Below are 27,215 nucleotides of genomic sequence, written 5' to 3' on the forward strand. Positions count from 1 at the left end.
GCTATTAAAAAGTAATTGCTGCCTTTTGGAGGTGCCAAGACCTGTGTTCACGGGGCGGCTGCTTGCAGTGGTGAGAGCGGTCAGCTCGCTGGAACGACCACACATGCCAAGAGCACACGCACGAGATGCCTGAGGACAGATGAAGCAGCTGCCGCCCTGCCACTTGCTGCTCGACGTGAGCCCTTCCCAGTTGCTCTTGTTTAACCTCAGAAACAGAAGTGATGCTTCACAACTGGTGGATTAAATGATTTCGCAAACCAGTAAGTAATGCGTTAGCATGTTGCTGGGCTGTGGTTTGACTCGGAGTCGTAGGGGAGGCACCACAATGAGTGTGGGCGTCTGGTGCGACGCCCTCACCCTCCCCACCAGCGCCCTGGACTGATGCCACCTCTGGGACCCACGCGTGTGGCGGTGGTGGCAGCTCTGTGAGAGAGTGGAGGATGAGCGAGTAACAAAACCCCGCTGCGAGTTCAAACACTCCCTCTTTGGCTCCCCTGTAGAGCTGCAAAGAATTTTGCAAACGGCTCTTTTCAGCAATTCTGCGACTAAACTCAGATCCTAGTGGGGTTGCATTAAAAAGAAGTCGTCTCTGATTCAAAATGAGCAACTCATTTTCAGGTAAACAAACTAATTCATTACCAACAAGTCAGATAAAGGATTTGAAAATCTCTTCAGTGGGAGAAAACTACGCAATGATGTTGCTGCCACAGACTGGTATAAAAAATGGTTTAAAATTTCCTGTGCGCAACTGCACTGCAAACCAGAGGGAGAAATATACACACATGTGCACAGGGAGAAAATTCATTTCCTCCAAGGAAAATTATTGAATGTTTTAAACCCATGACGAAAAAAGATCGGAAACATGGCCCTATTTAACCCTCATTACTACTGTCTGCATTCACCTGGCTCACCCATGCATGACTCCGCGTGTCAAAGGGTTCAACTTCCAGTACATATACCTTCCCCAACCAATTAATTCTCTCCCAACACTTTTTTTTTTCCCCTGAGTAATTTTCTATGTGAAAAAAACCCTAAATTAATACTTTGCCCAGCTATACTTAGAACAATCCAATCTCAGATGCGATGGATGGCTGTCTGATCTGTAATATACTTTCTGTAAATCATATTTTACATTATTCTGCTTGCTTTCTTTCCCTATTTCTGCTGCTTTATTAATTCCTTCTCTCTCTCTCTCTCCTCTCTCTCAGACTGGCTTTCCCCTTTGGTAATTCTCTGCTCAGCTTCCAGCCTTATTTTTATCAGCGGATTTTTCCATGGCACCCTTTTTTGGCCCCTTGAAGAAAATAACAAACCTCATCATGCCATTTTTGATTTTGAAAGTAATTTTTGACGTTTAAAGCTGATACACCTTGGCTAGCAAGCAGCACACTTTTTGCCCATTTCCACTTTTTTTTTTTTTTTAAACAAGCTAACTTTTGAACAAAAACGATGGTGCTTAAATGATACAGCTTTTTCTTCACAGAGGTGATCACACTCCAAAGCAGTTCATCCGAAGGCTTTCCAAAGGCAATTCTAGCACATCCTTTAACCTGCGAGAAGCAGGCTTTTATTTCCCAGAGGCAAACACACTCTGATGCTAATCTAAACAGAGCCCGTGGAACTGTGCTCTGCTGTGAATGGCTAAGGATCATTAGGGCTTACACCACATCGGCTTTCTAGCTACGATAATTTTAAATTACCCCAAAAATATATACAGTCTGAATTGAATATGCATGCCTGCCACCCCCACTCCAAATTGAAAATTACCTTCTGTACAATAAACACCTATTTTGAGCAGAGCGCTTGGAAAAGAAAAGCCCTTCCAAACCAGGGTGTCCTCTGAAGCAAGTGGGAGAAGAAACAGGTTTTCAAACCACTCCTTTTGTTCCAAAACGTGAAATGTATTGTGTTATTTTTATAGTCACACACTTGCAATTGGCTCCGGCAAGCTTTGAACCAGGCCTGTAACAATTCTGGGAACAGGAGGGAGGGGGCGATGGGAAGGAAATCTGCCCTCTCTGCTGGGAAAGAGAGGGATGGAATAAATTTCGGGGGGGAGTAAAAAAGGAGAAATGTAAGAAATAAAGTATTGAGCAAAGCAGATGTGAAAAGAAGGGAAGTGACAGAAAGAAATGAAAAGAGAAATCAGTCGTAGTAAAAATTTTCAAGCTGTTTGTAAAAAAGATGCAGTAAGAGAAGATGAGGGAACCACTCAAGTTGGGGAAAACCAAATACCGTCTCTGGTACCAGCCTGGCCAAGGAAACAGCCTGGGCTTGGTAAATCACCCTTTGCTCGCCCTCACAAGCCGCGGACCATGCCTGAGAGGGGTTTGGGTACAACTCACAGCCGCGCCGGCTTTCTGCCCCGCTGCTCAGGATGCGGGGTGATGCAGGGCAGTGTGTGCTTGCAAATCCATCTCATACCTGTGGAAAATGGTAGGCAAAAGCCAGCAGGGTCCCCTGTTATCTGGAAAACCTGCCCGGAGTCCCACCGAAGCCAGCGCCCTGTCCTGCGGGCAGGAGGAGAGCCCGGCTCCCCTTTAACTGTCGCTGGCGCAGGATTTCAGCTCCTCTCCCCAGTTTTAACAAGCCCTCAGACAACTTCACACACTTAGTCTCCTCTTTAAACTGGCCTTAGGCTTTCTCCCGAGTTAATGAGAAACAATTTCTGAGCTACTCATCTGGAAAAGTGCCCTTCTTCAAAGCCCTTTCCAGGTGTCATGCGCAAACAGTAGCAGATCCAGGTTCTCTCTTCAGATCTCACTTGTCTGCATCCGAAAACTGCTCCTGGGAGCCGTTTCAAAGGCTGAAGTGTCAGCATCAGAAAGAAAAGAGGTGTGTGGGTGTGAAGTTACTAAATGCAAAACTGTCACTCTCCTTTCATTTACAACCCTGAATATGCATGCATGCAAAAATGTAGGGCTTACATTAAAGTTTTTACTCTCGGAGCAGAAAATATCAAGGAAAAAGAGACTAAAAGATAAGATGAGGTTGTGCAGCTTAGTGTTCTCTCTCAACTAATCTTTTCTTTTTCATCAATAATTATTTCTGTTAATAAACCCTGCCCTACCTTGAGTTGCATTGCCTTTTATCATCTCAGGGAAGGGCACCGTCAGCAGACAGACACGTTTGCGTTGCTGACTGGTCAATGACAGTAATGAAGAGCAGATGGATTTTTTTAGTCTCTTACCCAGATAGAAGCTGTGCAGAGAATTACCGATGCCCAACCCAGAAGAGCACTAGCTTAAAAATGCACCTGAGGGCGAGAGCGGTGACTGCGGGCTGTCTGGGGGTTCTCTGCAGAGGAGGCTGCCTGGGCTCTGCCTTGAGGTCTGGCAGCTCCCTGGGGTGGGAAAGGGTACCCAAACCGTGCACGGTGACAACTGGGAGAGCCACGTTTATGGATCTACTGAACTCATGTGCATAGCAGGAGTCCTGTGCTACAGGAATGAGGACACACAGGTGTCTTGGGCACTCAATGCCTGCACCAGCCTTCCATAAGGCAAAATTGTTGGGAATATGCATTGCTGCTTTTCAAGCAAATAGAATCATAGAATAGTTTGGGTTACAAGGGATCTTTAAAGGCCATCTAGTCCAACCCCCCTGCAAGGAGCAGGGACATCTCAAACCAGATCAGGTTGCTCAGAGCCCCGTCCAACCTGGCCTTAAATGCTGCACACCAGCAAGGATGCTGAGGAGGGCAAACTAAGATACCACATTTCAGATGGAGGAATTTTAGAGCAGACACATGCTCCCTGGCACCCAAAGCCAGTGCTAAATGAATTGTGTTTATGCACCTTGATGAATTACATTAGTGCACCTGGGTTAGCAAAGAAACTCTTGCTACAACCAACAGACTAATGGTATCGTCCAAATCCCCAAAAAGCAAAATATCCATGGGGTAAATGATTCTATTTTTTTATTCTGCAATATATTGCATTATTGAAGGATTTCTTCAGATTAGATTTTTCAGTATAATGGAATAAGCTACATGTGGGGGATGAAAATTAACGAGAATGTCCTTGCTTTTACAAAGAGATATGGAACTTTGAGCTGCTGTGTTTAAAGGAAAAGCTAATCATTTAAAATACACACATGCCCACACACAAATACATGCTTTCCCATTTTCCAGCCGTGGAAACAGAAATGCTGCAGGTCGATGCTGGCTCTCTACTTGTAGGACCAGGGCCACAGCTAGGAAGATAAATCATACAAATTGGCTCAGGAATTATTTTATTATGAAAATCCATGCCTGTCTTACAACAAATCTTTGCACAAGACTGACGTTCAGTCTTTGCAGTAATAGTGAATACTACTAATGTGTTCCTACAGTCTTTGATTACAGACACTGCCCTAACCCTAATTTTCTACCTTTTTCACCCATTACAAGCACCAATACAGTTAAGCAGAGCTCTGGCATACCATACAGCCAAAGGAGCAAACGACTTCCTAATCTATCAGCTTGTTGGATACAGATTGCTTATTAAATACTGTCGTACAGTAGTCAGCATAGCCAAGAACCCAGATTTACTGCACTCCTGGCCTCTGGACAAACTCGATATTTCAATGAGACTCCTCTGACTCTCGCCCTTCTCGTGGGAAACGGCAACACCACGGCTGCACTACGGCCACTGCGCTTGGCTGGATCCTCCGCAGCATCCCATACACCAGACAGCCAACAGCCCTAGCAGCTGCAGGGCAGATGACTTGTGGCTAGGCCTTAAAAAACAGCAGTTTCACAAGCAATCGCTTGAACAAAGTCTCGTTTCCCAGGGGCTGAGCAGTTGGATTCTTTAGTGTCTAATAAAGCTGTTAATGGCTCCCAACCCGAGGGCGTTCCTGCTTCCCCAGTGGCTTCCCTTGGGTTTGACAAGAGTCGAGCTATGCTGCAACCTTTCTTTCCTTACAGCCATAAGCTGTATGGCTATCTCTTCTTTACCCAGCTGCCTTGTTTCATGAAACTTGCACAAACGTAGTATCTCTGAAAACTGCACTCAGTCTGCTGTAATTTGTCAGAGCTGGTTAATGGATTTTAATGTTATTAGGAGTAGAGTCAGATACATCATCAGATGGCCAAGCAGGCACACAAACACAGTATGTGCACTTAAGGAAAGAAGGCAATGCTGTTCTGATGTACTTCTCTATGACAAATTTTGTGAAGAAACAACATTTCAATAAAACTCTCCCAAACACCTTATTTCCTTTTCAACAGTCTCATGTTATGTTGAAGTAGCTATATTAACTTTCAGGGAAAAGGAAATAGGAAATAAAGAAAATGCAAGATGAAAAGAGGATCTAAAAGTTTTTTAACTGACTGTTATCTGTGCTTAAATAAAACCACAACTTTTGAGTCACCATGGTTTCTAAATCATCTACAATTTCCTTCTATACTGGTTATTAAATGCATGCACTCTCCACGGCCCTACAAAATACACCTCATGGTTGTTCTGCAATAAAAAAAATCATAATACATCTCTGTTTGTAACAGGATTCATTACAACTGAAATGTTGTATTCTCCAGATAGCGTCTCAAAGATTTTTCTTATGAAGCACTTTATAGGAAAATTACCTTAATTAAGAGGAGAAAAGTATACGAGCAGGTGAATCTAAAGTTACATCCCACCAGATGTCCTTGAGGTCCTATCACCAACCCCACTGATAACATAAAAGCAATGGTTTCTGAAATGTAAATATCCAGTGCTTGCTGCCAGTCAAATCTTCCCGGAATTATTGCAGAGAATTGGGAGGAGAGTCAGCTGAAGTAATAGAGAAGCTTTAACATCCAGACCAAGCAAACACAATTTTAATAAGGCACAAAAATACCTGTAGGTTTTCAGCTAATACCACTCCTCCTCTTTGCACTGACAGGGGGGAGGCACTGGATGGGGGTCTCCAGTCCTCCCTCATCCCTACCTGCCCAATCTCAACCAGTCTTCCTGACGGCACCAGGCAGATAGCTGCACACAGAGGGCTGGATCCTCAATTGGCTTTCATCCACTGTATTTTCTTTTTTTTTGAGACTTAGATGACTGTACTTTGAACTGTCCACATGTTAACATGTCAAGGTGTTTGCTAAGTAGGGTACCAGGAGCTTGCTAAGGACAAAAGGTCCAAAATACCATCCAGGAGAAGGTCAGCTTGGAGAGTAATGGGACTTTAGAGTGGCTGCTTCCCTAGCCTGTGTCTCATGCTCAGAGAAACTCATAAAAAGAAAAGGAGATCAAGGGCTAGAGGAGAGGAGCTAGTGGAGAAGGGCATGCCTCAGCTCCTTCCCAAACACAGCCCTGCAAATGAAAATATCAGCGTGAAAACCTGACCTCGCTGGAATCAGCGATGGCTTTGACATTGACGGCCCGTAGCTTGGCCAAGCACTAGCATTTCATCCTTCCATGTACTGTGATCTCAGTGATTCATGTTCAGAGATTTAAAAACTGGGAGACATGAAAGCATTACTACTGCTCTTATCCTTTCCCCAGGATGCAACCAAACCAAACAGGAAGAGTTCAGCTATTTTTAACCACTTTCTCTCTCTCTCTCCTACAAGACCTATCTGGGCTTAAGTGCATGAGAACAGACTTGGCCCACGAACATTTGGGGCTTGCTTTGGCTCAGCACAGAAAAGATTGCCTAGCTGCAGCATTCAGTTCCCAATTTAATCTCAGATCTTTCCCCACGTCCTTTTTCAATAATCCCCAAGCTGTTGAGATGTCACATTTTGATGCAAAGCAATTTCTGAGCTGTTTGCACATTATGAATAATGTAAACCTGTATACAGCTATTCCATCAGTTTGGAGAAGAGGCTAAGGATACTGGGAGCCTCTGCGAGAAGAGATCGGGCCACTGGGACTCAGCAGGAACCTTTGACCACAACCTATGGCCATGTGTTTTGGTTATCCCATCTCAACCTCCTTTGCAGCAATGGCTGTCTGGGAGCAAGCACCTATCCCACGCAGCTGCAGGCTTCCCAGCGCCCGCCGGTGCAGCATCCTGTGCAGCACACATGGTGTTTGCAATACCACGTACTGATGAAATTCTTTGTAAGTGACACGAACAGCGATATATGCTGACGTGACTTGTTAGGAGGGAGAGCAAGGTGTGCAAAACAAACACTTGGAGAGGTGGATACTGGGACTGTTTGAAATGTGCTATTCCACAGGCTCCCTTTGATGGTTCCAGTTTGCTACTTGCACATCCCAATGCAACCCTGCTTGCACCAGCAGCATGCTCTAAAGCAGTGACCAAGGACACTGCTCTCATCGGGGGGCCGTCCTAGAGCTGACCATCACTATTTCAACTGCAACCTCCTATCATTTATTACTTGACGATAAAAGCAAACCACTGGTAGACTTGGCAGACTGGTAGACTTGGAATGAAGTTGATGGATACTGGATCTGGACATGAAAGATCCTTATGACTGTAAATCACAAAAAACTTGGGTTTTCTAAGCAAAAATACAATTCTTTACTCTTAATATCCCAATTAACTCAACAAAGACAGCCTAATTGTAAGACCAACTTTCCCGTAAGAATATCTACTGAACTGGCATGGTAGCTTCTCATATGTGATGGACTGGAAGAAACTTTCAAGGAGCTAGTGAAATTATCAGCTGACTGCTGACCTGCATGCACATAACTTTTCAAGCAGAATGCTCCACTTCTAACTAGCCATGGCAAAGCATCATTTACACTCAGTCTTCCAGAGATGATGCAATTAGCCTTAGGGGCACGATTGCCTCCTAAATCTTACACACTAATGTGAGCAACAGACTAATATCTCTGTACAAGCAGAAAGCATTGAGGAAGGGTTAAATGAGTCAATAAGAACAAATAAATCTTGAATTGAAATTAAATTCATGCTATGAAGTTAAAACACAGAGCTAGGTTTGTGATGATTTCTATTTGAAAAATGAAAAGAAAAAAACCCAAACAAGTAAGCTGTCTTAAAACCAGGTTGAGCCTGAGCCAAAAGTTTTACATTTGGAGAGACTGGGACTTGGAGAAAAGCCCTGAGTTCTGGCACATCTCTATTTCTATTGTTTGATTGCTGGAGGCTTCCCTGCCGCCCGCCCCAAATCTCAGCTGAAGTTTTATTCCAGGTTCCGGTATACAACTACACAGAGCTCCACAATCCTGCTGCAAGGTTTGGGTGTTGTCCATCTCTATTTATTCTCTATATATGGATTTATAAGTCATATCTTCTGTATAACAGATATGCTCCTTATCATTATATTAAGAAAGTAAATGGTTGTAGCATCAGGTTGGTAGTGATGAAAAAATACTATTTCAGAAGACTTTTTCAAAGGAAATACAATTTTATCAGGCTTTCAGGACCTTGAAGATTAGAGAGAAATGAATTTTTCTGTAGCTTTGTGAACCCACTTTACAGGAAGGTGGAAGAAAAATATATTTATCTGTTTTTGAAATAATCTATTATAAACTCAAAAAACTCTGTACTTATAAGAGTAATTTGGGCTATGTACATTTCTGCTATATTTATTGCTGTCCTACAGAAATGGAAACTTCTACCTCCAGCTTGAAGTGCTTTGATTTGGGTTTAAGAACTACGTGACCTCTGAAACCTCACAAGACCCTCTACCAACAGAGCTTTAAAAATGCCAAAACAGCAGTCAAAGGACCAAACTCTTCTTTTCATAACGTGTGCGACCTTGCTGCAGCTGACGCAGGGCTGTGGGCATGTGGGAGGTACAACCTGAGTGGGTGCAAGGCACAGGAAACTTTCAGTTCTAGGTTACTCAACATTTGTTTTGAGAAGAAGTAGAGATGCTCGGATTTGGTCTTTCTGTAGTAAACAGTCTCCAGAGAGATCAGTCTACTGACAACTTAATTTCACCAACATTGCTTGACTCAGTAAAAAACTATGGATTGGATAATTGCTATATCAAAAAGTAAAGGCCATAACTATCACAATTACCCACATTAACTCCAATTGTTTCATAAGAGAAGCAACTGCTGTTTAGAAGACTGTCAGAGCCAGAGGGAAACAAAACAGCTCAACAACAGAAAGCTTGGTATTAAATGAGAGGGAGAAAATCACTTGTCTTCTTTTGCTGTCATTCCTGTGATAATAAAATGAAGGGCTGCAAGTGCAGAGGGTTTGCCGTTGGGTAGCAAATGAAGCTTCATCAGATGATTCACAGCCAAGTCAGGGTGACTGCACTCATCTCGGTTAACAGCACAAAAGGAGGTTGGTTTCTTTAGTACAGATATTCCCAAACTACATGCAGATCTAGACTGCCTCCTTCTCAGCGGAAAATGTCAAGATTTTCAGGGATTCACCATGGGGAAATCACTCTATGGCCTCTAAACACGGTGTGGCCTGGGCTTTGTGGTAGAGATGGTGCACGAACACACTGTTTTAGTGCTATCACATCAACGTTGTTCAGGAAGAGGTATTATCAGTGCAATGGCGATCAGCGGATGAGCAGGGAATACCCTTTCCCTACCACTGCTGCTGGACATAATTTTGTGAAGAAAAAGATTCTTTATAATTTAGCTGTAAGATCTACAAGTTATAATAAATGCTTGCCATTCTGGTATTGTTCCTACAAGCATAATTAAGGGAAATATAAACTGCTACTGCAACACTTAGAGAGTACAGGTGTTTTTTGGCATCTCACTGATTAGAAATGCAAATTTGTGAAACAATTAACTAATGCGGTAGAAATAAACAATTTGCATAAAGCTCTTTCAGATCTTTTCTATCACAGCTGCAATAATTTCCCTAAGAAAAAGCAAGGAAGTCTGTGCTGAACTCTGCTACCCATGGAGCAAGTCTGTCCCTCTGTCTGGAACACACATTACATCTTTGTTTCACACAGAGGCAGCTAAAGCATAAATTAACATCAAGATTTTCAAAAATAGGTGAGTGAAGTTGGCTCCAGTTTCACGACGCCCAACAGCGGTAAGATAAACTCAAGTCATCCTTGCTCATCCATGACACCAGGCACGCACTGCCTTTCGGGGAAAGGTGTCAGAAGAAAGCATGTGGTCCTCACTGGTGAACCTTATTGCACCGCTCCTGGTGCTGTGACAGCACCGCGAGAGCCTGCTGCTAACGCTCCCCTGCGCCTCCAGAATTGGAGGTTTTCATGTGGCATCCCAGAAAATTTTAAGCCTGTCCAAAAGTGTAAGGCGCTTGAAGCGAGGGATTATTTGTGAACAACACAACACCTAGTTCTGCACTTGCTGAACTATTTTTGTAGGAAAGCATTAGTCCAGCTACTGCACGGCTCAAAATGAAGCTCTGGACATCCAGCTCCAGAGGAGGCTGCAAGCCAAGACCTCAAGTCTTGCCCAAGACACTGAACAAACCCTCTGAGCATCCAGGACTGGGGTCTGCTACTCTCCCTGTTCCTCACAACCGTTCCAGGGCTTGGGACCTGTCTCCAAGCCCGCAGCGACTTATTTTAGTCATTAAGCTTCACTGTCCTCCTAAATGCTCTGTTCATTTTTTTTTAATCACATAGAAATTTCATATTGCAAATCGATGGCTGTGTTGCCCAGATCCTGAGAATCTTACTCAGATAAATTAATTCTTCCTCTGGCAGGCAGTCAGTGAAACTGCTTGCTTGAGTAAGGATTACTTACATGAGAAAGGGTTTGCAATATCAAGCCCATTAAACTCTTAGTTCATCAGGTGAAGGGAACAGATCTGCACTTCACACTGTGCCTGTTCCACCTATTAGAATTTCTTTGGCTTTTTGTTCCGTTTCAGATCGTTCACTTATTTACTCTGAGCTTACTGTGCCTTCTGTCAGTGTCAATATGGCTCAACTGGCAGCAGATGCTCCTCTAGATCTGAGCACACTGGTGTGAAATAACAAGAACGGAATGAGAATTGATGTGAACTTTTGCCTAAAACCTGAACTGAAACCTTCATATTTATGAAACTCTGCTTCTAATTTGTGCACCAGCTCCATGAGATATCTCATTTTAAAAATAAGGCTGGTCTTCCAGTTTAGTTGGAGGCCACGAGTACTGGCAGGGTGAGGAACAGCCCACTTTTTTTGGTTTGCTAGGCCCATTTTGATCAAACATTAGGTTCTGAAGTTGTTGTTTGAGGAAACACGCCCTCAACAAACCCTTTGATGTTTGCCCATTCCCAGCCAACTCAAATGAAGGTCCCACCAGCACTTGGGTTCAAGAGGAACTCTGGTATCTCCTAACAGGATTTTTTAACGTCTAAAAATACTCTGGTGATGAGGATGGAGGGTCTAAATTGACGTGCATTCATTGTCATCACAGTAATGAAAGGGGAAGATAGCTGTATAAAGCAGACAGCCTCTTGTGCTGCGTGTCTGAAACTAGCTCGCTATGATTTTTAGATACCTCCTGAGGCTTTAAATAAACAGAACTGTACTTCACCAATTATCATGCCTGTTTTCCTTAGCTCCCCAGTGGATTTAATTTTAGAAGAACCGTACCGCTCAATATTCAGTGCTGTTTGGGTAAAATTACAAAAATGAAAAACAATGTGGCAGCACCTGCAGCATCCACAGAACCTAAAATACGAAAGGCCTTATCTGTTCAATTATTTAAACCATCCAATCTGCTGGTAAAAGCTATTATATTGGCATTATATCCAAAGACTCCCTAATTTATTTTAAATTTTTGATTCCTTTGTTAATCCTAGATTGCCTAATGAAAGCCATTCAGCATGGAAATGCAAGTTTGTTGATACAATTTTTATTCAACAGACTTGTTTTCTTTTCCAGACCCTTCTCGGATTTTCCATCCAGGAATTCAGCAGGCCTGCCTCCAAGAATTAGCTCGTATATGGAAAAGTTAGTTTCTGAAACCAAGGCTTCAAGGACATAATCTAAATATGACAACTTTTCTGTTTCGTTTGTCCCTGCCTAGCTTCTGTACCACACACCATGTTCATCCTGCTTTTGAGGACTTGTACAGGTGTCTCTGGTTTCACGCCTGCCAAGTCATGCCAAGAGGATGGCATTCAGGCTCTCTGTGACTGAAGTAACACAATTTCCTTCAGAAACTCCCCTTCAGTTGTGCTGCAGTTGCCAAAAGCAACCATAAAACTCAAAATCTTGGGGATCCCGACTCATTTTTCTTGCCCGCTGACTCCCCACCGGTTTTTCTTAGTAGACTTTTCAAAAGATGCTTTTTGACTGACAACGCTACAAATGCAATTTGAACTTTTACAGTCAAGCTGGATTCTCGGTTTTTGCACCTCATCACTTGCAATAAAAGGTCTGCCAGGAAAAGGATGCTTTCAGTGGGCTTGCAAGGATGTAAACGGCCAGAAAGCAGTAAACATTCCTCTTGAGGCTGCCAACAAGGAACAGAACTGAATTCACTTCCTCTTAACACTGTTGCAATTGCAGGGCCACATGAAGATAAAAAGACACAAAAATGTGTTTAATAAAGTCACTCTGAATACCCCCACATGACAGATCTGTTGATGATGCCAGCCTGGATTGATGGATAGTCATTTTGGGGAATTAAACTGCCCTTTACTTACTTTTAGCATGGGAGCTGCCAAATTTCGTTTGCTGAAGCTCCGGGTCCTGCCCTGCCGCAACAGGCACACGCAGGAACAGGTGCAGGAACAGACATGCTTCCATCTCCTCATTCAGCTTTTCTTGCAGCCCATTCTCATCCCAGGCCCAACCACTTTTTTTCCTGCATATCCTTAACCAGGGTTAACTGACGCTTCTGCGTGTTTCTCATCAGAGCACCAACAGCCTCCTGAAAGCTAACCCATGAAGAAAACATCAACAGGACCCAGCAGCAGCACTGAGCAGTGAGGGCACATCTGTCTCAAGCTGTACTGTTGTTGGCTAACTGCAGATGCCTATGGGAGAGTATAAGAAAAAGGGGATTTTTATCCCAATATTTTCCCAGCACACTTAGAATCATAGAACGGTTAGGGTTGGAAGGGACCTTCAAAGGTCATCTAGTCCAACCCCCCTGCAAGGGGGCATCTCCAGCCATAGCCAGTGAGCTACGATTTCAGGACATTTCTAAGACAAATATGACATCATTGTATTTTGCAGCATTTTTCTTTCAAGAACTTGCCTAACTGATATTTGAACCCACAAAAATGATGGCATCCTCAGCATCCCGCTGCAATGAGTCCTCCAGCTGAACGACACACTGAGTGGAAAACACTTTCTGCAGATTTAATAAACGCTATGAATCCCTGTGCTTCAGTGTCACCTGGGGTTAGTTTCTACTCAAGTTCCGAGTTTGTTTTCCAGTACCAACCAACTCCTGTTGGTTCGGGGAGACCTTAGGGACCATCTTTGCTCCAACATCCTTGTTTAGATGTTCATCTTCACATGGGCATTTACGGCCAGCAGCGGGCTGCGAGCGCCAGCGGGGTGAGCCATGCCATCATCAGCAGGTTACAGAGCGAGTGTAACGAGGCAGAAGCGCTGCTGAGTCACTGTGACAAGAGCGGCTCATTAGCTCAACCTGCAGCACCCGAGGGAGGGGAAGCCCTTCTGGGCAGGAGCGGGGAAGGCAGGCAGCCTTCTAGAAGGAAAGGCAAGCATAGGAAAAAAGCTGAGGTTTCGTATAATTAAGCCCCATTCTAAAAAACAGGGTAAGTTTGGAAAGTTATCTTGCTTCTGATCTTGAAGATATTGAATACATATCAGGAAAAAAAAAAAAGCAACAACTCAAAAATCCATGTAAATACTAATATACACCATTTTCCCAGCAAACTGCAGAAGAGCCCAGCCCCACAGGGGGCAGGCACTGTATCACCCCACAGACACCTACGCCACTGGTCACAACAGGTCACGCCCACGTTAAATTTAGGAGAGAAAAGCAGCACATTTCTTACTGGCTCTGCTGAATCATAGCAGCGTAATTCATCGTTTGGTGATCCAAACACAATCCCATTGGAACACACCGAGAACCTGGCAACGCTCTTATTCTCGCACTTTGCGACTCACGCCGTCTGCTTGAGTCCTTATCTGCTTACAACTCCCGCTTGCCAAACACGCTTCGCAGCGTGACGATGAAGAGTTGTGCGTAGCCTGGAAGTCCTGGAACTCAGTATTCCTTGTCTGCTGGCAGGGGGCTGAAATGCGATGCTGGAAGCAAGTGGTATGTGATCCAGGTGCCAAAGTATCACACTCAGGTCCAGGTCCAAATTCTGCCAATGCTTTTTTTTTTTTTTTTATCATGCTGCTTCTGTGTCCCTGTGACCCCAGTGAGCAGCGCATTGGACCGAAAAAAAATGGGCCTTACGAGCTTCACTGCCATTTCAGCCACATTTCTGAGCTTGCTTCTGCTCCAAGCAACATCTGAAGTCTGAACATAGAAAGACTTTCTGTCTTTTCACCCAAGGACTCCAGCATTGATTAGCAAATGACTAACAAAGAGAGTGGACGCACTTTCACATGTGTACTATTTATCTCATAGGACATTGAAACTGTTCTTGCACAAACAGCAATTTCAATGCTGATTTGTAACAGCCCCTCTGCTAGGAAACGGTTACACAGGCATCTGCGTGCAGGTCTGTCAGGATCTGTGCAGCGCATAGCCCTGAAGCATCACTTTCTCATGCCCAGGCTCCTTTTACGAAGCCTCACCTTAGAAGGTGTGGAGTGTCCTCAGCTCCCACCACCTGCAGTGAGGGATGGATGCACGGTGGCACCTCGGTGGATTTCAAATTCCTGGGAGATGACTTGGAGAGAAAAGCAGCATAATAGCTCCAAGGCTTTCAGCTGACTGAGTCTCCTAATAATTCTCCCGTGGGAGGGTGATGCCCTCCCCACTTCTCTGCTGGAGACAGCAGGCAGTCTGGCTTCTGAAACCCGGAATCACACTGATCCCAGCAGAGACAAGCATCCCGAACGAAACAGCACCCATCTCTCCACCCCACCACTCAGCAACAGCAGGTATCGTTAAGAAAAACCCAGTGCATGTATCTTCAAGGAAGACCTGCTGCAGGAAACCACTCAGCCTCCCCAGGGACTGACCCCCAGGACTGTCCCACATCACCGAGCGGGTCCAGCAAGCTCAGCCACAGGAAGTAGGAGACAAATCTGTGAGCAGTGGGCTCTGTGACTACATTGCTAGGCATCGTCCAGCTCACAACCAACCCTCAAAACTCACAGTCAGATTCCCTGGTGCCAGCATCCACCTCTGTCCTGCAACACTGCTGTAAGTCTGAACCAAAGTACAACTGTCTGCATCTGCTGAGCTTAGCCGCTACCAGGCATTATTTGGAGCAGTATCTGTGCCTGAAGGTGTCAGAAAACATTTATCAGTTCAGCCTGGTCCTACAACGCCTGGGAACCTCCTGAGGTCCCAGCGTCGATCCCACGCCTCGCCTGCCCCCTCTCTCCCCTTTGCTGTGGGGCAGGGGGAGCGGTCAGGGCTGTCAGCACGATGCCAGCTCACGGCGGGGGGATCCAGAGCAGCCCTCCTGGCTGTGAGGACGTTGCATGTTTAGCCAGTGTAGAGCAAGGTGTTGCAACGAGAAGAAAAAAAAATGTGCTGCTGCTGTATCTGAGACCCCATCGCTGAAGAGAACGAACTACATTAAGGTGTAGTCTGCACTTCAGCAGTCATGGTAAAAAATGATTTATACCGACATGCAAATTTAACTAGATGAAGCTTTTGATTATTCCCCCTATCTTATGGTTTGTGCTATTTCCCTGAGGTGGAAAAATGCTCTTTGCCAGTAATTCATTATAAATGCCCCAGCCATTCCCATTAGCTATGGCAGGTCTGCACCGCGCTGCTCAGTATTAAAATATGCACAAACTTCTCTTCTCTCCAACTCACCAAAACCAATTTTTGAATCACTCTGAGAATTTAATCACATTTCACTTCTCTTGGCTATAATCAACGCGCACTCTTCATACAATATTGACTTTCTGTGCAGGTACCAAACTTATATGTGACAATCTATTTTACATATAGAGGACAGCGTTCACTGAATGCTCTCTTAGGGTAAATTATATATAAAATTCTGCACAGGGTATTATATCAAAGTGCTCCTTAAGCACATGCTAACTCTGTACCAAGCACATCAGACAAGAAACGGCAAAATTAAGCCACATACAGTAGCTCTGTACTCAAACGTATTGGACATCCTGGAACAGCTAACAAAGCAAGCATAAACAACCCTGCCATGTACCGTGCTTACTAATCCCCATCCTACAAAACGCTGGATGCCCTGCATTTTCAACAGAGGAGCTGAAAGGCTGCAGGAGGGAGGGACAGGCTGGGCTCCATCACACATTATTAGGACAAAGGACAACTCTTAGAGAAGGACTCTGTCTACCTTAGCGAGCTGTGGCAGGGCAGCCCAGAGGGAGCTGGTGCCAAGCACCCGACATCCAGATCCCATACACCGTGGGGCTGCTTCGAGCGAGCAGCCATCTGGTCGCAGGGACCGCTGGTGGCATAAGTGCACGAGGTGAGCCCCTGAGGGCATCGCTTAGCCCTGGGACAAGCTGGGGAGAGGCGCAGTGCTGCTGCCCCTCAACGTGAAGTGCTGCTGGGGACCTAGGCATTTCTGGCAGCCCTCGCGTGGGGATGGGAAAGGGAAAGGCAAACTGGGGATCCCCTTGAGCTGACGCTCCTCTACACTTAGACACTGTTCGCCCCGCTTGTCCCAACTGGGAGAGGCTGTAAGCTTACTTGCATGTGACACTATTAAATCAAACACTTGGGCAAATCACAGAACTGGGAAGAACCAGCGCTCTTCACAAGGCGAGTGGCATGGGTCCTGAGACTGGCCAGAAGGATGTGACGAGCAGCACATATTTAATTTTACTGTTTCTGACAATGTATCCAGGCTAAACAAGCACACAATTATGTGGGCTGAAATGCTCTACAAAACAAATACACATTTCACTGACAATCATTAAATTATTTTTAAAACTCTGACATGATGGCTCATGGAAAATATACAGCTAGATATTCTTCAGCTATTTTTAAAGATTTGCTGCATTTTGGGTTATGTTTCAGCCTATGCTGAATGCAAGCAGTACACCCAATTGTTTTCACCTACATACATGCCTTCCCTTTAATGAACTTCACTCAGCTGCTGCTCTGTATCACCGTGAGCCTCCCCCACCAAATCAGAATCACTTTAATGAGAAAGCAATAGCTCTAGGACTACATGTCTGACAATCAGATCCTTAAAATATTTTTCACTCTTTTGTTCAAGAGAACGAAAGAACACAAGGAATTCATAGGGTATGAAACCTGAAAAACTCAAGTGTAGTGTATATGGTGGTCAACTGAAAGACGCAGTCGTTCATAGAAAGAAAAATAAGATAAAATAAAAGCCATCCTAAAATACAAAAAGGCATGATTCATTACGTGGTTACGTAAGGCAGCAGTGCCATAACTCTGTTTAAGTCACCTACAGTGGCATGACACTGGTGTAAGAAGGGATGAACCAAGCCCTGTGTTTTCATTTTAAGAGGATGCTCAAGCAGCATACAACAGGAAGAGCTAAGACTTCAAACAGCTCCTGACAAGGTCCCTCCAAATAAAATCATACAGGTGGGTTCAGCATGGGAGACTCAGTGGCACAACTCCCATTGACTTTGGTAGGAAACTGGCTACACGCAAGAAACCCCATTTCAAATGTGGTGGTGTTCTCTGCTGGGAGGATGCATTCTCCAGCCAGTGCGGAGAGGAGGCACGCACAGCTCAGAGTCTGCATCGGGGTGAGCAGAGGCAGTGCCGCTGGCTGAGGGGAGGACCAAGGTCACTTCCCTTCCCTGCCGTCCAGGACTTTCAATGCACTTTTACAACAAATGTAGATAATTATATATTTATTTTAACATAGCATCTGGGTTGTGGGTTTTTTTTTTTGTTTGTTTGGTTTTTTTTTTTGCTTAGCTGAGTTGCTGCCTTGTCCCCAAGGAGCTTTTATCGTTACATTAAAGATCTTATTTTTGCTCTGACAGACACTGCAAACTATCTATAAACTCTGGCAGCCAACTCTGTCCTCTGCAGATTTATTATACATCACTGATCCCCTCACAGAGCAAACTCACCTCATGCTTGAGTGCAGTCACTGGATCAGAAGCAAAACCACACTGCAGACTACCTTAGAGGTCAGATACCTGAACCTCCATCCTGGCAGACTGCTAGGGAGAAAAAGGCAAGGCTGAGGCCAGAGCTCAACAAACTAGCAAACTGGATCCGCAGATATTCTCCATCTGCCAAGAACTGTAAGGGATCGTGGCTGGGACTTATTTCCTACATATGTAGGACACTCAGAATCAACTAAGTCAATTCTGTTGCTGCACAGCCCAAATCTAAAAAATGTAGCACAAGGAACAAAACACAAGAATTCACCACAGTCACTGAAAGGAAAAGGAGTTGTGATTTAATATTGCGATTTCATCCAAGATACATGGAAACGGGACACCTGGTGTGTTAGCCCTAATGTCTGTGCTCTCTTGTGCGAGTATGGGAAAGCACTTAGCTGAGCCTCTGTTTATCCTCCCATAAGCCAGATGCCCTATTTATCTATTTACCAGTGGGGTAATTGCTGTGGACTTAATGGCTTCTTTATCAGGCACGGTGTTTTAGAAGCGTTTCAGGCCAAAAGGCGCTATCAGGTGCAAGGCACAGACAGCAGCACAGCGTGAGGAACAGGGACGGCACGTTAGCAGAGTGTTTTTCCAACCATTTACCTAATGAACCTATAACCTTCAGCAATGCAACCTGAAGGAAACCGTTCTGCACAGACCCAAGGATGCCTGAAGGACTAGAGTCACAATGAAACCAAAAGCAAATGAACATGACATAGACCACAATATTCTCTCTCCCTGTTACATTGCATCATCGATGCTAATTTCATTTCTCTCTGGAAATGGTGCAACTATCTGTTATAGTTCTCTACAATTTAAGTACGTTTCTATTCTTCCTTACAGTCTTGCTTCAGGAATTTGACAGTGTTTTGCAGGGCTTTTGCTCCTGATCAATCCCATGTTGCCATCTGTCTGCTCCTGACAAATCCCATCAGGGACACATCTCCGTAAGGGCTTGGAAACCCTCAGGATGTGTAGACGGATGTCACTTACTTGAGCTGATCTGTTCCTGTTGGCATCTTTCGAACAGGTGAGTGTTCATCTGGTATAAATCAGCTGAGCTCTCCTGGGACTCATTTACATCAACCAAGAATCCAGCCCAAAATATAGAACTAATTTCCCATGTTTCAGACTGTCAGGCTGTATCCCTTTCTGAAAGGACCATTATCAGCAACAGAAGTGCTAGAAACACTTAAAAAATGGTGCTGGAACTGCAATTCTGGTAACCTTTTGTATAGCAAGAGAAGTAGAGGCAGATGCTCCTCACCAGCCCTTGTCCATTCCCTGGGCACATGGACAGAGACAAGAGCTAGGTCTTGCCCACCAAGACAGTTTCTTGCAATTATTGTAAAAGACAAAACAACCAAACCAGAACGCACCAGGTGATTAGCATAAGATTATTGAGAACTTGAGTGAAAAAGAACTTTTTGGAAAAGTAGATCAACATTAAATAAACACTTGCCTTTGTGAAGAGTATTTAAAAATATGAATTTGGGACACAATAACATGATAAAAGTCTATTTAAGGTCTTGCCAAACCCATCAGGTTCAAAAAGAATAAAAGAATAAATGTAAGAAAATATAGCTGCCTAATAAGAAAACAAAAATGACCATTGTTACTCAGGGAAAAATACAAAGATGTCACCAGTTAATTTTGTAATGGCATAAACTATTAAATTCACAGATACTGGGAAGATTCCTAGGAAGGAAGACACTATTCATGGTAACATACGAGACCATATGAAGAATTGTCCCTAATCAACCCAAATACCAAAAATTACCACCAAAGTGAATCTCTGAGCTCTGCCTAAGATACCTAGATACCTATCAAGCTAAAAGCAGGAGAAAATCAAAATAAGGGTTATATTCTGCCTCTACTCCTCACGTCGAGGGATACTGGAAGTGATACTTCATTCTCTCAGTGGTCCCTTTGACTTCAAGTTTAAGGCTTACAGTGAGAAGTTACTGCTCCATCGTAGGTTAAGAGTGGCTGAACCTGTCCCCATCCCATTTTCTGCACCTTTGCAAAAATATATCTGATTCTTCCAGAATATATGCAATAAAAGAACTGATCTCCTCAAACTGAGCGCGTTCGCTGTGCCCAGTGATGGAATTTTGCTTTACGTACAAACCGCTCTTATCCCACCCTGAGACACGGCTCGAGGTAACGCTCCCCAAGGCAGAACCGAGCCCGCACGAGCCAGCACAGCGCAGTGCTCTGCCGGCGAGGGGGCAGCCAGAAAGGAGAGCAGCTAAAGATGTCAGTGTAAATGGAAACACATGGCGCAGTCAAAGGTAGGTTTGCAGTGGAAATGTAAATGACACCGTGCAGTCACAGGATCACGACTACACAGGATTAAGGGGACTTCGCACAATCTGGCTGCGTGGCTACAGCCCTGCAAACAGGTCTGTGGATTAACCGCGCTAAGCAAACAGCCAGAGCAAAAAGAAAAGCGGAGTTCGACGCCATGCACTGAAATTTGACTTTGTCCCAAAGCATCGCTAGGTCTAATTTGCTTTTGCTCTGGCAGATACAACTGGAAAAATACACAAAGCTGCCCCTTGTCCCAGCTGTCAGGATTGCAAAACAAATGAGAGATTTGAGTAAGTTTACTTAATTGTTATCAGTATTAAAGGCACCTTAAGGGAATCATTCATAAGGAGAATAATTTGTAGCAGATAATATATTACATTTTCCTCTATTTTCATCCTTAGGAAAAATCTATTAAGACTTTATAATTAAAACTCCTGAACATAGTTCAACTAAATGTTTTTAATTGAAAAATGGTCTTTTTAAAAAAAAAAAAAAAATCCTTTTTTTTTTTTCTTAAAAATGCTGTTTGCTCTCTTGAGAAATGCCACTGAAAATTATTAGCTGACATTCTTCATCAAAACTGCTAAATAAAACATTTCTTTACTCACTCAGCAACTTGAAGCCATAAAGTTTTGGCACCTAATTCCATTTCTATTTGAAGATCCTGGCCAAACAAAAAAAAAAAATAATTTCTCTAATATCTTTTAATAACAGTAATAGAGATTAGATGGGAAGATATAAAATGTGTTCAGGCATGCGTATGATCCACGAAGTTGTCCCTTTTCCTTTGTACCCCACGCTGATTAGCCCAGTCAGTCCACAGCGACCAAGAGAGAGCGTTCTTTGGGGTTTTGGTTGTGTTTTTTTCATTTATTTCACACTTTGGAATAATTTGTTTGCATCAAAGGCACCACAGTCTGATTCCATACATCCATATATATATTCATAATGGCAACAGAATAATAAGCTAAAACCAGAATACCACCACTGTACTGGACTTGCTGGCAAATCCCATATCTGTAGGTTATAAGCAGATTGCTTAGAACAGTAAAGTATTCATTTACTAAGTTCTTACCATAATTTCAGTGAGAACAAAATTAGAAATGTTTACTTACTGATGTATATAGGTATCCTTCACTGTTCATTGCCAGATACAATTTTGTTTGAACCCCCTGAATCGCCACCACTCGTAAACCCACAGGTATGAGGTTAAACAAAGCTAGGAGAGAAAGGAGATGGAGAGCAAAATTAATCCTTCAGAGTACACAGATTAGATAGAGAATTAAGCCATAACTGCCAGAACCAAATAAAAAATGCCCATCCATGCATATATTAATTTCTGTGGGTGTTACAGAACAATACTGCTACTGTCGTGGTCTTCTATAGCAATTTCCAAAAATAGCTCAGAAATTATCTACAGCTGGTATCAAGTATCTCCTCCGTTCCAGAGATGGTGAATTGGAGGCACTGGGAGTTAAAATGACTTACCTGCCCCACAAGCAGGATCCAGTGTCTGCTGAGTAGAGCTGAACACACTTAATTTGGTTTTGTGGGGTTTTTTTCCTGACAATAAGTGCAGGAAAAAAATAAATCCCAAAACAAACAAAAAGTTTTTCAAGGTGATAAAACTTTTTTTTTTTTTTTGCAGAGTCAGTAAATATTTTTGATCAACAGGAAGAAGAAAGATGTAATTCAGAAGAGTTAAAAACCTTCATTATCATCTCAAAATGTTTCCACTCAAAACTCGTTGGGTTTTTTTTTTCCTCTTTCTGAGAGGAGAAGGGGTTTTAAAAAAAGAGAGTTAAATAACTTCAAAATGAAATGAAATTACAGCATATTCTTTAGATCAAGCCCTAAATCTATGCTTTCAAAATTGAGCTGCTTTGAACGTTCTACTTGTGTTTATACTTGTACACATGCTAACAGTGGCAGTATTTATAAGCAGGGAAACATCTCTTCAAAAAAAATGAAGATTCCGGTTTGTAAAGTGGCAAATCAAAAAAAAAGAAAAGAAAAGCAAAGCTCTGCCATAGCTTAGATTCATAGCTGTGTTAAAACTGAACACAAGTAACAATGAGTTGAATACAGTACTCTGTGTTCAATACATAGGATTAAAAATAAAGAGGAGTTAAGAAAATTTTCAAGAACTGTTATCATAACCCAAAGCATCTCCTACCAATCTGTTGTATAAATGCAGAGATAGGATGAAGTAATGCCAAACTGGCTCGTGCTTCCAATGGTTTATTACTTGGCTAGAAAACTCTGGTCTGCTTCAGGCTTAAGTTTGGTATTTCTGGTCAGCGTCTGAAGCCAATCTAAAACTGAATAATGAACTCAATTTTTTTTTTTTATTTTCAAAAGTATAAACTAAGAATTATTTGGTGGTTGGACATGATGATCTTGGAGGTCTCTTCCAACCTTAAGATTCTATGATTCCGTGACCCATTATAACTTCCCTTTTCAGCCTGACAACCCTCAGATGGTCTTATTTAATTAAAAGAAAATTTGCAGCTTGCCAGCATTTAACACAGATCCAAAATTCTGAGTGGGGGGTTGTCAAGAGTATATCAAAAAAGGAAAAGGGCAAACGCATGCATGTCCTATTTTGATAAAGGCCAGAAGTTAACGCTGCACACTGGGCATGAAGGACCAAATTCTGGTGAAAAGAAGACTCGAGCATCTCAGCCCCGCAGCTTGGTGAAGAGAGGGTGCAATGGGCTTGGGGCGGGGGGCAGCAGCCGAGGAACACTACGAACTGCAGGGTGCTCTGCTCCGAGGCTGGGGCACCTTTGAGCATTGAATTTCCTACAATGGTTGAATATAGCAGACCAAATGGAAATCATCAAAACGAACAACTAAACATAGGAGATAATAAAATCATACTTATGTTTTTCTTTCCTTCTCATACATAGGAGTGTACATGCAGACACACACACACAGAGCCCCTCCTCATATCTCCTTGCAAGCACAAACCCAACAGAAGTGGCTTTCTCTTCACTAAAACAAAATTCTCTAGTTCTGTGCAGTTTTTGGCAAATAAAACTTAAGAGTTTCAGTAATGGAAATGCTTAGAAAAATTTGTTCTATCAAATGCTTGAATTTCTTTGTGGGAGAAAATATTCCCTGCCTGACTCAGTAAATATTCCCTTGGAGAGCCCTCTTTTGCAGTTCAACTCCAAAAGGCAGCATCTGATCTCCGTGTGGGCAGGAGAGCACAATTTAAAGCTCAGTATCCAGGCAGAACCTGGAGGTCTCTTTGGAAAGGTGCTTTCTTAATTCACAAGTAGGGCAAGCGTCTGGGTATGTTCAGCACAAGCGTACGAGTACGGGCTCCACTGTCAACAGTGCTAAAAATCTGCCGGTAGACCAGCTGAGGACAGGGCAAAGCGTGGGACGGTTGGGAAGCCACAGAGAGAGGTCTGGGTGAGTGATTCCCAGCTGCGCGGCGCTTGGCACAGCAAGCAGAGACAGGAGGCTGAGCAACTCAAGGGCTGGGGCACCCACCGCAATGGGCGCTCAGCCACTTCCCTCAGCGGCACAAGGTAACACAAAGTTGTCTGCATCCTGTCCTTTCCCTATTACACTTGCGCTGTTTAAAATAAGGACATAATATCCATTGTAATGAAAAACCTGGCGATGCCTAAGGGAGAGAGAATCTTTGCTATGGCCCTTGTGCCACACAAGCTGAATAAGAGCTGCAAAACAAGAGGCAGCAGCCCACAGCTGGATTTATGGACACATACATCACCGTGAGGTCTGCGCCATCCTTGGCTTGGCCACCTGGACCTTCGTATGCTGTCTGTAGGATATTGTTTCCTGTATCTCCTTGTTTTACCAGTCCTCAAATCTTTTTGTCTTGCCAAAATTGGGGAATAAATTCTGCCTTGATTGTAAACCTTGCCCTATTTAACACATTTAATGAGGCACAATCTGTTTCTCAGCCAGGAAAACCTTTCCACGAGGCACTTCCTCAAATTACATGGACTCTTGGCTAAAGTTGAGGTCTGCTGAGCGCTACAGCTCCTCAACTCCGTGTTTCACTTCCTGCCTAAACCGTGCTCCAAAATCTCAGCTTTCTTTTAAACTCCCTGCAGTCGTGGATGAGATCTTGTTTTTGTGAACCCTGCACACAGCAGCGGGGCTGCAGAGCTTGAAATAATTGCTCCCAGGTCAGGAGCCGAAGGGGATCTTCAGGCCAAATTCCCACCCAGCTCTAGGTAGGAAATGATGGAGGTGGTGGACCCTGGCCCCAGGATGCTCTCAGGAGCACAAATGAGCAGCTGGCTCTTGGGGACTGCAAGCTCTCCCTGTCTCTACCGCAAACAGGGAAGACAAAATCTGAAATTTAAACACAGCTGACCGATGCTCTGTCTGGAGACCAGCTGGACTATGGCTACAATTTCCTCTAAAAAATGCAGTTTCTGAGCCCTAGTGCTGTGCAAAGTGCTTTGCTGGCCACTCTTGAATTTGAGGTTGTTCCTCTTATTGTTAAGGGGAGTTTTTATTACGGCAGTGAATACAAAGCAAATGTTTCAGAGCAAATGTTCAGTGAAGGTGACAAAAGGGAGCAGCAATCGTAACCCTCAGAGGTGCAAAGGAGGAGAGAAGGGACCGGAGGAGGAGTCCCCCCATTCCTGGAGGGGGCTACAAGTCCTGTGGCTTCCTTGCTGCACAGGAATATGGGCTAAATGAGAGCTGCCTCTGCAGAGACTGGAAGTAAGGACTTCAGAGGACCTGATATGCTTAATATTCATGTCAGCAAGGCTTTAGCCCCTAATACGGACTCTGATCCACAACATAAATCAGCCTCTCTTACTAGTTCCATTAAAAATATGGCAATTAAAATAAATTCAGGAGTGCAGGACATTCAGGTGTATACACTTACCTTACACAGAAGAGGAATATATTAAAAAGTATGTGCTTTTTATGATAAAACCCTCATCTGTTCTAATACTGCAGCCCAGCTGCAGCCATTTCTGGGATACTTCCACTACATTTAAGTGTTCAACAATAAGGAGTTTTTATGATTTGCTTTGCAATCTATCACGTTATGGTACATTTGAGGACATAGTGAAAACAAAGGTATCTCAGAAACAGACACATCTGTATAACGTCAAAAGGACAGATTCCCATAAATCTTATCGTCTTTCAAATCTCAGAATCTCTATGGGAGGAACTGCAAGTGAAGTATTTGAATGAAATGATAACTTAGAAAAAAGATGGAATTTCAGATATTTGCTTTGACATATTAAAAGTTTATAATGCTATTATGCTTTGATGTTAAAAGTAAGGTTTGCTTATTTCTTTTTAAAAGATAATTAACAGAATTGCCCTGAAATCCTGAACCATCTGTATTGATTTTTAAAATCATAAATATTAGATCATTCACTTGAAAGAAAAGCAATATTTAAGGTCTATAAGGATAATTCTTAGAGAAGATTTTGTGTCTGCACTGAGGAGACCTTAGTGAGATGGCAGGAGCCGCTCAGCATTGCACTGATCCGGTCTTTGCGCCACCCTCTCCGTGGGTCTGGACGGGACCTGGAGCCAGACTTCAGGCGTTCCCTACGGATCCTTGCACTTGGCCGGCACCTTCAGAGGATACAGGGGAGACCTCCTCCAGCAGTGTAACTGCTTCCCTTCTGCCACTCAGAACTTAATACAGGGATGCAAAAAGAATTAAAGAAGGTGCAGGAAAAGGGTGGGAGCAACTGATCGGCCAAATAAGATGGGATGCTTCCTATTGCATCTAGCACTTACTCTGCCGTATTCAAGTGCCCTGCAAAATCAAATGGTGTTTCACCTGCAAATGCTTTTCATATAAAAAGGATGGCACTTAAATCAGCGCTTTTTAATCATTAAAAAGGAAGGTCTGCCTGTTGATTTTCTCATTTGTTGTCTAAGTGGTCTGAAATACCTTCTCAAACTCCTTGCTCCTTCTAACTCCTTCTCTCAGAACAGAAACGTAGCTTAAGCTAAACAGTACAACTATGTGAAATGCTTAAATATTTTATTCATACACAATAAATCTATGCTCTAGTAATCTCTTCTTGTTTTCTATTAATTATCAAAGTTGTTAAAAAAAAACAAACTAGAAGCATCCAAAGCTTGTTCACAGAAAAGCTGAGGCAAATCTGGTTGAAAGTTGAGGGTATAATTAAGTTTAGAAGGGGTAAAAAATAATAATAATAGGGAAATGTGAACTTTAAAATGATGATGAACTCTCATTGTGTGAAATAACACAGCTCTGTTTGAATGAGCCCCTGTTTAAGAGTAGAGATAGCGTTATTCTATTTCAGGCTCTCTGAGTAGGCGAGCAAATTTTCCCTGTCGAAAAAAAAAAAATCTAATAAAATCCAAAGGACAGCAATGAACTTCTCTAGATTACCATGGAGATAACATTTGCTTTGTTTGTCATATGTGTCATCATTACCTCTTCTAGTTCATTATTTCTAGAAGTGATTTTTATTTGCATTTCTCTCAGACCCAGTAAGTCTGAAAGACCTGTGCGCCGTGAGCACAGTGTTAATGCCACTTCCACTCACTCAGTCATCCCAGGACAACAATTTTGAATGGACCTGTATGGGAAGAACGAGACACCACAATTCACAAACACACCATTTATTCTCATGTCACTTACTATAACTACTGTCCTCCTCTTTTGTTCCATCAATTGTTCCATCTGCTTGCAACTGCAAGTGGTATCCTTGCCTGCTGTAGAGCTTTGTAACTATACCTTTAAGCTGAGGCTCTGCAAAAAAACAATAGTGAGATTAATGTGGGAAATCCTGATGTGCCATTCCAAGCGAGCAGAATGCTAGAAACAAATCTCCAGGTTTCT

General features: G+C 43.3%; 1 protein-coding gene across 4 annotated transcripts in view; it reads right to left on the bottom strand.

Moving 5' to 3' along the window:
• The window catches only part of FGF13 (fibroblast growth factor 13), a 252,010-nt gene that overhangs the window by 29,656 nt on the left and 195,139 nt on the right, over positions 1 to 27,215 (bottom strand). For all 4 annotated transcript variants that reach the window (XM_086756158.1, XM_086756157.1, XM_086756159.1 and 1 more), the window contains 2 exons: positions 27,015 to 27,125; positions 21,490 to 21,593 (listed from right to left, as the gene is read on the bottom strand). In XM_086756158.1, coding sequence (XP_086612284.1) covers positions 21,490 to 21,593; positions 27,015 to 27,125 — 215 coding nt within the window. The remainder of the gene's footprint in view (positions 1 to 21,489; positions 21,594 to 27,014; positions 27,126 to 27,215) is intronic.

The sequence above is a fragment of the Chlamydotis macqueenii genome, chromosome 11, assembly GCF_036417535.1.
Source record: "Chlamydotis macqueenii isolate bChlMac1 chromosome 11, bChlMac1.mat, whole genome shotgun sequence".
Classification (NCBI taxonomy): Eukaryota; Metazoa; Chordata; class Aves; order Otidiformes; family Otididae; genus Chlamydotis; species Chlamydotis macqueenii.